The sequence below is a fragment of the Cyprinodon tularosa genome, unplaced genomic scaffold (genome assembly GCF_016077235.1).
Source record: "Cyprinodon tularosa strain WSP-4 unplaced genomic scaffold, ASM1607723v1 ctg394, whole genome shotgun sequence".
Classification (NCBI taxonomy): Eukaryota; Metazoa; Chordata; class Actinopteri; order Cyprinodontiformes; family Cyprinodontidae; genus Cyprinodon; species Cyprinodon tularosa.
This window is the reverse complement of record NW_024039112.1, coordinates 586,180-602,360: the sequence shown is the minus strand read 5'-3', so window position 1 is coordinate 602,360 and position 16,181 is coordinate 586,180. Positions and strand designations below refer to the sequence as shown.

The window sequence follows — 16,181 nt, the reverse complement described above, 5'->3', positions numbered from 1 at the left end:
GGCATGATTGTTGGTGCCAGAAGGGCTGGTCTGAGTATTTCAGAAACTGCTGATCTACTGGGATTTTCACGCACAACCATCTCTAGGGTTTACAGAGAATGGTCCGAAAAAGAAAAAACATCCAGTGAGCGGCAGTTCTGTGGGCGGAAATGCCTTGTTGATGCCAGAGGTCAGAGGAGAATGGCCAGACTGGTTCGAGCTGATAGAAGGGCAACAGTGACTCAAATAACCACCCGTTACAACCAAGGTGGGCAGAAGAGCATCTCTGAACGCACAGTACGTCGAACTTTGAGGCAGATGGGCTACAGCAGCAGAAGACCACACCGGGTGCCACTCCTTTCAGCTAAGAACAGGAAACTGAGGCTACAATTTGCACAAGCTCATCGAAATTGGACAATAGAAGATTGGAAAAACGTTGCCTGGTCTGATGAGTCTCGATTTCTGCTGCGACATTCGGATGGTAGGGTCAGAATTTGGCGTCTACAACATGAAAGCATGGATTCATCCTGCCTTGTATCAACGGTTCAGGCTGGTGGTGTGGGGAATATTTTCTTGGCACTCTTTGGGCCCCTTGGTACCAATTGAGCATCGTTGCAACGCCACAGCCTACCTGAGTATTGTTGCTGACCATGTCCATCCCTTTATGACCACAATGTACCCAACTTCTGATGGCTACTTTCAGCAGGATAATGCGCCATGTCATAAAGCTGGAATCTTCTGACTGGTTTCTTGATCATGACAATGAGTTCACTGTACTCAAATGGCCTCCACAGTCACCAGATCTCAATCCAATAGAGCATCTTTGGGATGTGGTGGAACGGGAGATTCGCATCATGGATGTGCAGCCGACAAATCTGCGGCAACTGTGTGATGCCATCATGTCAATATGGACCAAACTCCCTGAGGAATGCTTCCAGCACCTTGTTGAATATATGCCATGAAGAATTGAGGCAGTTCTGAAGGCAAAAGTGGGTCCAATCCGTTACTAGCATGGGTTACCTAATAAAGTGGCCGGTGAGTGTACTCATGGGCGATCATCTTATTTGCCCATTTAAATTAAGGGTAAATACTACTCTTTGAAGAAATTTTTATTTCTTTTTAGATTGTTTTAGCAGTGTGGTCAATATTTTTGTTTTGAATCACATCAAGTAACCCTGAATGTTTAGCAGATGGAACCCATTAGATGCTGAGAAAACTAAAAGCTAGATAAAAACAGATGACTGACATCGCCGTGTTGGAGAGTTTATTGAATTTGTTCGTAGACCAGAAAACTTTACAGCAGATAAATCACATTCTTTAAGAAGCCCTTTGAGAGAGGCAGAGCTGAACCTGAGGAGGGCGGCACTGGGAGAAAACCACATTAAAACAAAACAACAAAAACAAAGAGATCCTAAAAAAATAGATATGGAGTTTATCAGAGTGGCATCCGGTTCCCCTCCACGCTGATCTTCACGGCGTGACCCGTCTTCGTCAGCCGCCGGATGTCTGCAAATCTACGCATCTGTTTATCGACCCGAGACAAACCCTTCTTCACTGGCCCCTGTAGGATAAAAAACAGGAAACGGAAAAGTTATTTCAAAATAAGAGCGTCGCCAATGCTCTAAAAAAGGTTCCTATGCAGTTTCCTGGAAAGTTCCAGATTCTATTAGTTTTACATCCAACCATCAGAATGAAGGGGAAGAAAAAGCTACGAAAGGTTTAACAGTTTCTGAAGAAAGGATATTTAGATCAGATGTTTTTATCTTCCCGTCTGCGTAGGAACCTTCAGAGCCATGGCTAAATGGAGCTTTGCTGCATTCCTCATCTTCTACAGCAGCCAAGGATTTTAGTTTTTGTCGTTCCTGCAGTCTGCTGTTCTTTATGTTAGTTAAACCAGTTCAGGTGTAAATGAAGCGCAGTCAGACCAACCAACTCGTCCTGGAAGCTCCTCCAGCTCCGTTTCATTCACAGCATCCGTGCTGATTAGTTCTACAGCATCAGCTGCTGCGCTCCACACCATGCAGACAGACTTACTGCCCCCTGCAGGCGAGCAGCAGGAGCTACAGCGGCATCCTGTTCCCCTCTATGCTGATCTTCACGGCTCCCTGCGGCCGCCGAAGCTTCCTCTGCTCGGAGAAGCGCCGCTTGTGCTTCTCCAGCAGGTTCATTGCTTTCTTATAGCCGCTCTACAGAGGACCAATCAGAGCTCAGCAGCAGACCTCACCTGGGTCATACTGTCACTAACAGCAGGTAAGGGATCAGCTGCTCAACGTGGGATGTTTTATTCTACTTATAAGATCCATTCCATGATGCCAACTAGAGCTGGAACCTCAAAATGGATCAGAACCAAAACTTCAACCCTGATCTGCTACTAGATTTATGTTTGGACTGAATCCATTGAGATGCTTCTGGGAAAAAAAGAGGCTAATATTTAGCTAAAAGCTTTGGGACCTTCAACTCTGCAGCAAAAAGTTTGGCCAGATAAAAAAGGTTTCTAGCTTTAATATGAAATTAGAATTTTTTAATGTAGAAAAAAAAGTTTCTTATGAGCAGCTCTAATGTTTTGTTAATCATCTCTGCTTGCATTAAAAACATTAACTTTATTACAAATGTATTTATGATTCAATTCACAAATCAAATGAGTTTCTCTTTTCTAATCAAATTCAAATTTGAATGGAGTTCACATTTTATTTTAAAAATAGACTTTATGTGAGAAATAATTATTTTTAATGTTTAACATAAAAATACTAAACAAAACGTACAGCAAAGCTATTTAGTTTTAAAAAAATAAAAAATTGCCAGATGGATGTCACCATGTTTACATTGCAATGCATTTTGGGTAAATGACATATGCTAGCTCCTGTAGCGCTTGCTCCACCCAATTAAAACACCAATGACTAAAGTTAACCCTGTAATGCCAAATGTATCATATTTGATAAATACGGTTTCTGAAATGTTTTGCATCTGACACCTTTTGCATAATTTAATGGTAAAAACTTTGCTCAAAATCCTATTGTACACAATCAGATATACCTGACAACAGAGGGCAGAAGACTACACAAAAAATAATCTTGACTTATCGCATAGTAATAAATTATTAATATCAAAAATGTATTTCTGTTTTTTCTTTTTACATATTTTGTTAAAAGGCCAAATAAGGACTTCAAACCAAAAAAAAAGAAATTTTCTGTTTTGTTTTATTCTTGGATCGGGCTTTAAAGGGTTAAGGATATATCATTTTAAAAACAATGATAAGCTTTTATGCATCACAACTGCAATTTTTAAAGTCGTGGGGAAGCTGCTGTTCCTACTGTTGCATTTCCGAATTCTCCCGAGTGGTGCAAGACTTTACACAAGGGAATTAAGTGAACGTAATTGGTCGTTTATCAAGGGGGCGAGATTGTTGTGGCTCAAGGTTTTCAAGCAAGTTTGATTGTGGCCGGTTTGTCGAGGGCATTTTGCTAACCAGTTAGCAACTTAGTGCTAGCAGGTTCCCAATGGGAAATAACATTGGGACCAAGTAGCACTAAATTGGTGACTTAGAAACGACACTGTCAAGGAACGCAATGGACAGAGGAAACATGCAAGAGGAGGAGAGTTTAGTGTCGGAGGTCGTGGATGAGTCTCCTCCGTCATTTTTATTTTTTTATGACTGAAAAGATTTGAAGATCGTTGATATATGATTGGCCTAATTTAGGTGTACAGTCTGACGTATAAATAACTGGCCTGCATAAGATAACGAAAAATAAAAATAAACAGATTTTAAGACAGGATTTTTATAAAAATAGAAATTTTTTAACTGTTGGGACAATATCATCTGATGAGAACATTTATATACATGTTTAAGCCAGGATGATTGACATTTAAATATGATTTCCCAACGACTTTAAGGTAATAGGAAAATTAAAATATCTTCAGACCAACGTGATCATCTAGAGGTGGATCCCTTTAAGTAAAGCATCCAGTTTTTAACGCAGGCAGAGGTTCAGACTCACCCTGCTGGATTCCCCCTCCACGTTCCATTTGGGTCGGACCACATAGTCCTTGTTTGAAGGCATCGGAACACGAGCTCGGGCGCAGAACCCAGGGTCACCGGGTCGCAAAGCTCTGGGGGGAGGGGTTAGAAACATGGGTTAAGGAAAACCATCTCTGGTTTAAATCTCCAGATACATTAATCAGCCCTGATAGAAAAAAATAGAGCTTAATTTAACAAATGAAATACTAAATTTTAGGATAAATTTTTTTTTTTATGATTTTAATAAAAGGAATATATTAAAAAAAATAAAAAAACAATATAAATATTTGACTGTAAGTTAAAAAAATAAAACCACTATCAAACTGATTTAAAATAAGTTTCAATGAATAATAAAAGCAAAAAAAAGGTACAAAAAAAGAACTTCATTCGAGTGAAACTATTGATATAAAACATGAAGGTTCTGACTTCTCCTCTCCGGTGAGCTGCTTCTCCAGGTCTCTGCGGGGCGTTTGGCCTCCAGCGCTGCACAGAGACATAAACACAAGCTTCAGTTGATCATTCAGGTCCAGCTGCACCACAAACAGCTCATCCCAGAGAAGCTCCATGCCGTTAACACCAGGCTTCACCCCATAGCGGGTTAGTGAAGCAGATAACATCATCTCTGGACCCAAACTGAGCTGATTCAGAACGTTTAGCAACGACGTCGAACTCTGCTGATTGGCATCTCTACCATCGGGTCGAGGCTACAGCAGTGGGAAATATGGGTCTATATGAATAACTAACTCTTCTTCTCTGCTGCCATTTAGGTCCTAAACAGTTAACTTTAGGGTTCCCAAATCTCTACAATCGCATTAAATGCACATTTTTGTGCTCCATGCACGTTTTCCACATATAAAGAAGTCATCACCTAAAAACCTGACTTTTTCTTAAGACTTTTTGCGTTGGTCTTTAGTTAAAACCTGCTGGTCCTCTTAGTGATTTACATCATTCATGGAAGGGCGCTAATGTTAGCCCACCTGGCTAACACTTCATCTCTATTCTACCAATCAGGGACTCTCCTACAAGCAGAAACCCTAGAAACGATGGTAAACAAACTGAGGCTAACTGCTAATGCTGCTAATGCTACATCCACATGAACACAAATCATATTCTCATGCATACCCTCACTGCATAAAGAGAATGAAAAGTGGTCAGGATGAGGTCGTTTGAACTTTCTACGAAAACTTATTAACTATGATTTCAAAGACTAATACAGAAGCACTGTACATATAAAATACCAGGTTATGACTGATAATTAGTCAAAGTGTGTATTTGTTTATCCACTACATCTGATGTTTATAATTTTTATATCTGAATCTTGTTTTATTTCTATTCATATTTTTTCATAAAATTTTCCTCTTTTTGTATTTTCTCTAATATGTTTAATGTGGACAAGAGTTTTATTAAACAAGGAAACCTGAACATCTGAAAATAAACACTTTAAATATTAATCTTCAGAGATACTGAGCAGCTGGACATGCTATCCTCCTGCAACATGAAGCTCAGAAAAGACTGAAAGTTTAAAATCATGCCAGCAGGAGGAGATCAACACTCCTCAGTGCAGCAGCGCCCCCTACTGTCTACTGTTACACACCATTTCATAAAAGCACATCATTTCATCATCATCATTCCAGGCAGTAAACACTAAACAGGCATCTCTGGTTTCCTGGCGTTGGAGCATCTCCAGCATCAGTAATATTCAGGATTACTGAGGCTGAAGGACCTGCAGCGCAAACATGCAGCAGCTCTGAAACTAAACCTGCTGGGTGGAGAGAAGACGTCGGGTTCCTCCGCCCTCTCCACCTTCTGAGGCTCGCTGGGGGAAACGGGGAGGAGGGGGAGAGATGGGGGTGAGAGGAAGGAAAGAGGAGAAAAATGGAAGAGAGAAGCTTTCTGCTTTTTAGCTTCAGAACCAAACTGTGAAAACTGGAGAAAAACAACTGAAAGAAAAACTGAGGAGCTTCTGGATCCTTTCAGCAAAAAGCTGACAGATAGATCCTCTACTGTTAGAAGCTGACAGATAGATCCTCTACTGTTAGAAGCTGACAGATAGATCCTCTACTGTTAGAAGCTGACACATAGATCCTCTACTGTTAGAAGCTGACACATAGATCCTCTACTGTTAGAAGCTGACACATAGATCCTCTACTGTTAGAAGCTGACACATAGATCCTCTACTGTTAGAAGCTGACACATAGATCCTCTACTGTTAGAAGCTGACACATAGATCCTCTACTGTTAGAAGCTGACACATAGATCCTCTACTGTTAGAAGCTGACACATAGATCCTCTACTGTTAGAAGCTGACACATAGATCCTCTACTGTTAGAAGCTGACACATAGATCCTCTACTGTTAGAAGCTGACACATAGATCCTCTACTGTTAGAAGCTGACACATAGATCCTCTACTGTTAGAAGCTGACACATAGATCCTCTACTGTTAGAAGCTGACACATAGATCCTCTACTGTTAGAAGCTGACACATAGATCCTCTACTGTTAGAAGCTGACACATAGATCCTCTACTGTTAGAAGCTGACACATAGATCCTCTACTGTTAGAAGCTGACACATAGATCCTCTACTGTTAGAAGCTGACACATAGATCCTCTACTGTTAGAAGCTGACAGATAGATCCTCTACTGTTAGAAGCTGACACATAGATCCTCTACTGTTAGAAGCTGACACATAGGTCTTCTATAGGTAGAAGTTGACAGATAGATCCTCTACTGTTAGAAGCTGACACATAGGTCTTCTATAGGTAGAAGTTGACAGATAGATCCTCTACTGTTAGAAGCTGACACATAGGTCTTCTATAGGTAGAAGTTGACAGATAGATCCTCTACTGTTAGAAGCTGACACATAGGTCTTCTATAGGTAGAAGTTGACAGATAGATCCTCTACTGTTAGAAGCTGACACATAGGTCTTCTATAGGTAGAAGTTGACAGATAGATCCTCTACTGTTAGAAGCTGACACATAGGTCTTCTATAGGTAGAAGTTGACAGATAGATGCTGTTAAAGGGGTAGATGAAGTGTGTGATGAGGAAGATGAGGAAGAGGAGGGTGTGCTGGGAACCCTGTGAGGCCGTCACCTCAGTCGGCGTTTCTGAGGCGTCTGCTGGTCCAGGTCCCTCTGCTGCCGCTCCTCTCTCGTCATCCCCTTGTAATTGGAGGTCAGACCGAAGATCGGCCGGGACCACTCATCTGCAAAGAGCCACAGGATCAGCTCCAACGTGGTCGTCATCATCATCATCAACTCAGCAGCTAGATCGTCTTATATTAGAGGAGCTCCTGCAGCTCCAGAACGTTCATCTTCCTGTGCTGGCGAGGAAAGCAGCGGTTCTTACTGATGAGCTTCAGAGCGAGGTCTTTGTTGGCACGCGATTCTTTGGGATGTTTGTAGAGGAACATGACGGCGCGGCCGATCCCGCTGTGCTTCAGGGTTTCCTGGCTGACGTTGGGAAGCTGCGGCAGAAAGACGCAGAGTGACTGAAAATTCAGAAGCTCAGCTCAGCTTCACTTACAGGTCAGGACTCACCTCCTGCAGGATCCTGAGCAGCTCCTCTCTGATCCTCAGGGCAGGCAGCGATTTGTCCGGTAGAGGGCTGATCCACTCTTTGATGGCTGACATCACTCCACTGTCGATAAAGGTCTCCTTCAGGTCCTGTCTGCGGGACAAACAGGACAGCAGTGCCTCACATTGGTCCCAGTGGAAACCAGCTGGTTCTGTGGTCAAATGGAGCAGAAATAAAACAAATCCTTACTTCTTCAGGTGCATAACGACCTGCGGCAGCAACGTCAGCTTCTTCAGCGCCGGCTTCTTCTGGCTGTTCAGAGTCCGATCCTCCTGGTAAACGAACAAACAATCAGTGGGGTATATAGCTCCGTCTGCCAAGCTTTTATTATGAAAGTGTTATAAAATACGTTCTATTGCTGAGCCTTTATTGTGAAAGTCAGGCAGGCTTAATAAGCAGGGCTTTTACTGTGAAAGTTAACTATACCAAGCTCTGTAATGTTAAAAGAAGCAGAGATTAACTATGGTAGGCCTTTATTGTGAAAGGCAGCAAGGTTAATCAGGCAAAGGATTTTACTGTGAAAGGCAGGCAGAGAGAAATACACCAAGGCTTGTAACAGATTAAGTAAATGGGATTCATTATGTCAAGGCTTTTAATTTGAAGGGAAAATCAGGTCTCCAGAATGGAAATGCAGTTGCATCTGTAGGGCCTTTTATTGTGGAGGGTAGGTAGGGCTTACCTCTGCAGCCTCGTTCATCTTGGTTATCATGGCGCTAACAACGTCATCAGCGTCGCTGATGAACGTTCCTCCGTCGCGATGTCGCCTCTTCCGACTATTCATGGCTTTTCTCTTGGCCAGCATGATGTCGAAATCGGACATGAAGCTCGTGCTAAATCACACAAACACAGGTTAACCTCAGCGTCTGACAGAGATGGCAACAAACCACCGGATCAGGACCTACTCCTGCCCGCTGCGGTCCACCCCTTCATCGGAGTCCGACTCCTCCACCGCCTGCTGCTGCTCCTTTGGCTGCTTGTTGTCGGCCTCAAGTTCCTCCTGGTTGAAGCCCTGCAGGAGGAGGTGGTTTTGGAGGTGAAGCTGACCGCTGATCAGTTTCACAGCAAACAGCATCAGAGGGAATGCTTACCGTGAACTCCTCCTCCTCTTCATCTCCGGACTCTCCAAAGATATCGGCGATAATTTTCCTGCAAAAAACATTTAATCTGGGTCAGCAGTCAGTTTAATCCCCAACAAACATCCACTACAGGCCGGACCCAGGACTTCAGAACCATATAAAACTGGATTAAGTTCTAAAGATCAATCATTCCCACAGTTTGTTCTGGGTTTCTCCTGCAGATTTCGGGGAGTTGCAGCCCGAGCATCAGGCTGTAACTCCCTCTGTTAAAGAGGAGGCTCCTTCTCAGGCTTTGGACCATCTGATCCGAGGTTTTCAGAATTTCCTGAGATCCGGTATAAAACCCAGATGCAGCTTAGACCAGAATTGCTACATACGTTTCACAGGTTCAGTGTATCAAAGGTATGTTTAGTTTCCAGAACCGAAGCCCCAGATATGAGTCTGTGGTTCTGATCCTGAACAGATGATTGCGCCACCTCAGACCCAGCTGGTGTTTGTTCTGATTCTGAATCAGGTCTCAGAGTAAACTGAGGGAGGGAGAAGCTCTCGTTCAGCCTCTTCCCTCCCTGGTCGTCACGCCTGCAGCTCTACATTGTGCCAGTAGGGGGCGAAGTTTGCCTGAACAGATTAACTCAGACTCACTCTTGCTCCTCTCCGGAGTCGCTGTCGCTGCCGAACAGAGCCTTCTCATCCTTTTCCGTCGCGGGCCTGGCCTGGTCGTCCTCGTCGCTCCCGCTGTCTGATCCGAGCTCCCTCAGCTTGGCTGCCAGGCTTTTATCCGGACCGTCGGAAGCGTCGTCGCTACCCGAGTTCTCATCATCGGACACCGCCCGACTCCTCTTAACTGCCGAGTCAGAAGGAGGGAAGCAAAGAAAACGAATGACTGAAAGGTTTTACAGGAATGAGTCACTCCAATTTCATGCTTTTTAATGCTCTTAGAAATTATTTAATGCCATCAACAAGTACCCATGACTCTCTATATATATAACAGCGTAAAATCCTTGGCCATCCTTACCGTCGACAGGCTACAGCCATGTCCTGAATTCCTCGATTTTCAGCCACTTTAGTTGAAATTTGTATTTTCCCATTTTCTAGCTTTTCTCCCCCTCAAGCTTCTTTTCCGAACAAACGGCTTTACAATCAATTTAAAAAAATTATAATTTTACGACTTTTAATGACCCACAGAAACCATGTTTTAAACTAAAAAAAAAGCCGCCTGACTTACCTGGTTTGTCTTCCTTATCCTCGTCCTCGTCTTCGCTGTCAGACAGGATGGCCTTCTTCCTCTTCACTGCGGATCCACAGACACATGTTAACCCAGACACTGCAGCAGCATCACAACCATCCCACGACCCGACACGAAGACAAGAACTTTGAGGTTTCAAAACAAGGCTCTAAATGGAACAGTCTGTACCAGGCATGGTGGTAGCTGTGTTATGATGTGGGACTGCTAGACTAGAACAAAGTGGTAGAAAACCTGAAGGAGAAACATCAGAACAATGATCCATTTAGAACAGATCAGGTTCTGGGCCGGCTACCACCAGAAAAGGTTCAGGTGCCGCTCCTCTGGTCTCTCACAGGACTGCTGCTCTAATATCCAATCAGAATCACATACAGCCCCCCTCGGCGGGTGGGGGGGACGTTTAATCTGGTACCTGGTTTCTCGTCTTCTTCATCGCTGTCCTCTCTCTGCTGCTTGCCTTCCTCCTGCTGCTCTTCATCACTTCCAGCTGCAGCTTTCTTCCTTCGTACTCCTTCGTCCTCCTCGCTGTCAGACTGCATCACCCCCTTCCACTTCCCTCCGCTTTCTCCTTCCTCCTCCTCTGAGTCCACTGCCGCCGCCTTGCGCCTGGTGGGCGCCTCTGTTTCAGAGTCACTGTCAGAGCGCCGGTCCGGAGACACGGCAGGTTTCTCCTCTTCGTTCTCAGAGTCGCTGTGAGCGGCGGCTTTGGCAGTGTCCTCCCCGTCCTCCACCTCTGAGCTGCTCCCTCTGCGTCTAACGGGGGACCTGTCCTCCTCCTCCTCGTTGTCGGACGCTGCGGGTTTGACCGGAGACGACTCCTCATTGTCCGACCTGCTCGCCCTTCTTTTCTCCGGCGACTCCTCCTCATCGTTTTCTGAGCCGCTCATCCTGTGTTTGACTGCAGTGTCCTCGTCATCGCTGTCTGCCGGCCGCGGAGCCTCCGCCTCCGAGTCACTTTTGTCATTGTGGCCACCGGGGGCCTCGCCATCAGAGTCGCTGTCTGCCTTGCGGCGCTCCTCTGTGTCTGAGCTGCTAGCTGCGCCGCCCGTTTCCATGGCATTGGAGGCGTCTTCATCGTTGCTGCCCTCGTCCTGCAGAGACCGAAAACGCAGAAGATCACCATGGAGACCAGTGAGAGATAAAGGAAGAAGAATCAACCTCTAGCCGATTTTTGAAGAATTCACAAAACAAAGCTTTTTCTTTTCCAAAGAAAGAAGAAATTTCCATTAAATAAATAAATGGTATTAATGAGGACAATTTGTAATTTCCCAGTTTTAGTGAATGCAACACAAACACCACAAAACAGAAATTAGCTTGTATAAAAGAGGTCCCACAAGAAAATTAAAAGTTTTTTTTTTTTTTTGGGTAGAAAGAAAAAGAGGGAGAAGAAGGATCAAGACGCCAAATGGAATCATTCTGCCGATTCAGAATATGGTGCAGATTAATGCTCCTCCACATGTGCAGCGTAATCCTCATATGAATCAAGTTGCTATGACCAAAAACATTTGATTGACAGATGACCGTTGATATATGATTGGCCAAAATTAGATGTTTACGGTAACTAACTGGCCTGCATAAGATAACGGAAAAAAAACAGATTTTAATACAGGATTTTCTTTTTGACCACCACACCATGAGAGATACCACAAAATAATGTCTGTTTCTTGGTTATTGTTTGGGTGACTGTGGGTAAAGTGGGACGCTTCTTGAAAATGTAGCTTCTGTATTATTTATTTAGCCTATTTCATCTCTAGAGCAAAAGTTTCATATGATAAAAACCTGTTCAAAGACTTACCGTTACTAATTATTTAGGTGGCACACATGTCATAAATGCTAAATTCAAATGAGCCATCTCACCATACAGTGAGATTAATCTAGATTTTAAAAAATAATCTATGCCTACTACTGAAATAAATTTAAAACAAAAACTAAGTCCGAGAACACAGCAGAGTTCTTCTTGTTTCAAGGTTCTAGTTTTCCATCAAAAAATGCGAAAACAAAAAAAATCCAGTTTGATGATTTTTCAATGTCGACTGAAAGGATTGTTCCCTGGACAGCATTAAATATTCTTTATCAAAAGGAACAAACATGCCGACCTCTGACTGATGGCCGTCGCTTCTCATGTCCTCGCCATCGGATTGAGGATGCTCATCCTGAACCGGGGTGCCGCCTCCATCATCTGAAAACAAACATTAGAAAGTTAACCTTTATGGTTTCGGGCGAAACTGCATAAACCCAGCACCTCGGCGTGGGAAACACAACAACAAACATGATAATATTCCTCAGAAACAAAACAACCGACTCAGATCTAACTGGAGCTATGTTGATGCTCCTGCTAATCAGACACTTAAAAAGATGATCTGATTTTATTTGAGGTATGGAAAACAGTTATTTAAAATAAAAGTAACACAGTGACAGCAACCATGTCAGACCTTTTAGGCTGGGGTGTGTTCATGCTCTAAAAGAATCGGACTAAATCAGATCCGAATAAATCAATTCAGTTTACCGGCTGAATTTTTTCAGGCTCTAAGAGAATATTATGTAAGAATGACTAACATTTGTGGGCAAATGTTGTTGTTCTGGACCGCATCACAGAAGTTAAAGGAATAGTACACCCAAAACATGATTAGCCTTCATTTTCTACTCACCCCCATGCTGAACAACACTCTGGAGTACTTTTTTGATATCTCAAATGCATCTGGAGATCTGGGAGGCTTCTTGCTGTCTGCTGACATTCAAATAATGGAGGTCTATTGTGCCCGAGACAGAAAGGTCCATAAAAGTCCACAAAAACGTGTCAATATTCCTCCATACTGCTCGTCCAATGTAATCCAAGTGTCCTGAGTGGGTAGCATCCAGAATTTACTCGAAACGAAGTCATTTAGAATGTTTTTAGAGCATAAACAGTAGTGTATAGGATTTCCTAATAGCGCCCCCATGCGCGCTCACGACGCTACGGAAGCCGGCAGACCAAACCGGAAGAAAGTGCGCATTCAGCGTCTGGTCTGCCGATAATGCAAGCGTAGAAGAAGAAATGTGCTGTTTACCTGTGCAAAGAAAGAAACAACGAAAGAAAAATGTCTGAGGACTTCAGTGTTGAGGAAGAGCATGAGTTCTTTGCCGAGCTGAATGCGCTGGTTTGGTCTGCCGGCTTCCGTAGAATCGCGAGCGCGCATGGGGGCGCTATTAGGAAATCCTATACACTACTGTTTATGCTCTAAAAACATTCTAAATGACTTCGTTTCGAGTAAATTCTGGATGCTACCCACTCAGGACACTTGGATTACATTGGACGAGCAGTATGGAGGAATATTGACACGTTTTTGTGGACTTTTATGGACCTTTCTGTCTCGGGCGCCATGGACCTCCATTATTTGAATGTCAGCAGACAGCAAGAAGCCTCCCAGATCTCCAGATGCATTTGAGATATCAAAAAAGTACTCCAGAGTGTTGTTCAGCATGGAGGTGAGTAGAAAATGAAGGCTAATCATGTTTTGGGTGTACTATTCCTTTAATGCAGCCGAAATTTAAGACATTAAAAATAGCTGGAGAACTATGATGTAAGCATCCTTAAACCCAGGAATAAAATAGAAAGAAATGATTGTACGTTAAACCCAAACCTCACAAATCAGAAATAGCTTTAAATTCAAAATTATAACCTGATTTCACATCTTCTCACTAAGAAGTTCTCAGGGTATTAGTTCAACTGAATAATATCTGTTCCCAGATATGCATTCAGACAATCTACAAACATGTTACAATAAACCTGATGAAAAAAAATCCTGATGGCCTTAAATGTCATGCGGGGAACTTGTAATTACTAATTAGAAAAAAAGGATTTTCGTTAAGAAAAACAAATCCCAGATCTGAAACCTTATTAGAGAAAAAACATTCAGATAATGCATAAAGATAAAGCTGTAATAAAGCTTTGTACGTAATATCCAACACAACCTTAACAGATCATTAAGTGACTAAAATAAGGAAGGGTTTTTCCTGAAAAGAGATCACTGAGGACAAACTCTTTAAATAACACCTCAAAACATATATGTATTTAATAACCAGGAAACATGACAAAAAATTCTGATAGAAATTGTAATCTTACTAAGATCAGAGAATTTGCTTAGAGGTTACAGAAGGCAGCTGCTCACCTCTCAGGAAGTGGCCCCGATTAACAGTTATAAATGCATTTTGTACATCTCCAGTCTGCCACATCATCCGTTTTACATCATAAACATTAGAAGATGAGTGGACAGCCATGGCTCCAGCCTTATCAAAATATTACACTTTGTTTTTATATTAAGGACACCGCTCTCATTCCATTCCCTAATATTTGCCAAGTACAAAATGAATATTCTAACTCTATATCCAGACAGAAGAACTGTCTTAATTAGATTAACTTTTGTGGAAAACTTTAGTTCTGACACGTAACAGGTAGCTAATATTAAGGTGTATAAACTCACATCATCAATGATAATGATCTAACACCGGGAAATATGAAATATATATAAAGGAAGTGGAGGATCTCAGCAGATGGCTCTGAGATGGAAGAAGGACCAACAGTAGAACAGAAGAAAGAGTCCAGGAGGCTGAAGGGCAACATGGGGGAAATATTTGTTTGGACCAGCAGCATGTTTCTACAGTCAGTGATGAGGTGGGCTGCAGGTCAGCTATAGTATTCATTAGTCAATCAATACTTTGCTGATAAATCTGGAGAATTCTGATCCTCCAGGAAGTTCAGCAAGAAATAAAGTAATTTAAATATGGACCCAGATGTTTTTAACCAGAGGTTGTCTTCCATCAACCAGTGAGTGAAAGTAAAACCTGAAAGCCAACAGACACTGAAATCCCAGCTCATAAAGGAGAAAAAACAAAACAAAAGGACAATTTTAAACGGAAATAGCGGGAAACCAACCCCCACCAGGGCGAGCATTACAGACACAATTGAGCTAATAGCCTTCAGAACCTCAGGTTAGTAGCGATTAACCCCGCCACTGGAGCAGCTCATGGTGAGCTTTGTTAACGTCTACATGCTAGCATGTTATCCGGGTAGCAGAGCGCACTTACCGGACATGAATTCCTCCTCTCCCCCGTCCATCTTTCTGGCCTCCGGGTCGGACCTCAGTGGGTGGGCCGGTACCTTCTTACTAGAGTTTCTCTCCCAGCCAAGAAATACAAATAAAAACCAAACATAAATGAAGATACAAGAGGCACAAAAACAAGAAGCTAGCTGCCGTTAGCAGCTCAACAGGCAAAATGGGGGAACCATCGTAGACTGCGCATGCGTCGTAGATTACGTAACTTACGTCTCTTCATTTGATGTTTTATGGTGCATGGAGAACAAACCGAGGTGTAATACTGCCACCTATAGATCTGGAGCATCACTCCCAACAACTTAGAATTTTATTTTGTTGTAACTCCGGAAAAGGATTAGGGCCACTGAAAAAATAAAAAGAGTTAACTGATTTTTAAATATTATTTCAGTTTAATATTTTATAAGATAAAAAGTCAGAATTCTGACTTTTTTTTAGAATTCAGACTTTTTTCTGACTGTAAAATTGTAGGGAAATCATATTTAAATGTCAAATCATTCTGGCTTAAGCATGTATATAAATCACAGGTGTCAAGTAACGAAGTACAAATACTTCGTTACTGTACTTAAGTACACTTTTTAGGTATGTATACTTTACTCCATTACTTATTTTTCCTCCTACTTTTGACTTCTACTCATTACATTTTCACACAAGTATCTTTACTTTACTCTTGCATGTTTCCGTTGTCCATAGCGTTCCTTGACAGTGTTGTTTCTAGGTCAACAATTTAGTGCTCCTTGGTCCCAATGGAATTTCCCATTAGGAACCTACAAGCACAACGTTGCTAACTAGTTAGCAAGATGCTCCCGATAAACCGTCAACAACCAAACTTGCTTGCGAATCTTCCACCACAACAATCCCGCTCTCTCAATTAAAGACCAATCACATTCACTTTATTCCTTCACGTAAAATGGGGCACCACTCAGGAGAATTCGGAAATGCAACGGTTGGAAGAGCCGCTTCCCTACAACTTTAATCTAAGAATTTTGGATCTTAATGTAGATGGGCACCATGAAGGAAGAGATATGGGAGCGCTCAGCTTCACTGACAAAGATGTGAGCTGTTTGGGAGGGCCAGTAACACATTGGTGGAAAATAAGGGAATTTGGCAACTTTTTACGTGCCCGAGGGGTCCCCTGTGATGCTATTTCATTAATGGACGAGCAGAAGGTGATTAAAACAAGAGAGCTACTGTAGTCTCTA

General features: G+C 42.6%; 1 protein-coding gene across 3 annotated transcripts; it reads right to left on the bottom strand.

Annotated features, from left to right (window-relative positions):
* Window positions 1–1,228: 1,228 nt before the first annotated feature.
* On the bottom strand, window positions 1,229–15,167 carry LOC119791540 (protein IWS1 homolog). Of its 3 annotated transcripts, XM_038297689.1 has the most exons (17): window positions 14,954–15,167; window positions 11,986–12,068; window positions 10,302–10,980; window positions 9,872–9,937; window positions 9,289–9,490; window positions 8,659–8,716; window positions 8,473–8,579; window positions 8,250–8,400; window positions 7,760–7,842; window positions 7,534–7,663; window positions 7,343–7,460; window positions 7,088–7,199; window positions 5,754–5,810; window positions 4,421–4,477; window positions 3,975–4,086; window positions 2,014–2,165; window positions 1,229–1,540 (listed from the first exon to the last, which is right to left on the bottom strand). In XM_038297689.1, the coding sequence occupies exons 1-16, from the start codon at window positions 14,982–14,984 to the stop codon at window positions 2,040–2,042; spliced, it is 2,172 nt and encodes a 723-aa protein (XP_038153617.1). In that variant the 5' UTR covers window positions 14,985–15,167; the 3' UTR covers window positions 1,229–1,540; window positions 2,014–2,039. The 3 variants fall into 3 exon arrangements, with proteins under 3 accessions (XP_038153617.1, XP_038153616.1, XP_038153618.1); XM_038297688.1 differs by lacking the exon at window positions 2,014–2,165; XM_038297690.1 differs by lacking the exons at window positions 2,014–2,165; window positions 5,754–5,810 and having other exon boundaries at window positions 14,954–15,166.
* Window positions 15,168–16,181: the final 1,014 nt, after the last annotated feature.

What these genes read in the sequence shown, in the direction of transcription:
- LOC119791540 (XM_038297689.1), bottom strand. Translation starts at nt 14,984, where the DNA reads ATGGACGGGGGAGAGGAGGAATTCATGTCCG. An exon ending in AAGAGGAGGAGGAGTTCACG is followed by an intron (nt 8,580 to 8,658) that starts GTAAGCATTCCC and finishes CTCCTCCTGCAG; the next exon opens with GGCTTCAACCAGGAGGAACT. An exon ending in CCTCGCTCTGAAGCTCATCA is followed by an intron (nt 7,200 to 7,342) that starts GTAAGAACCGCT and finishes GGCTCTTTGCAG; the next exon opens with ATGAGTGGTCCCGGCCGATC.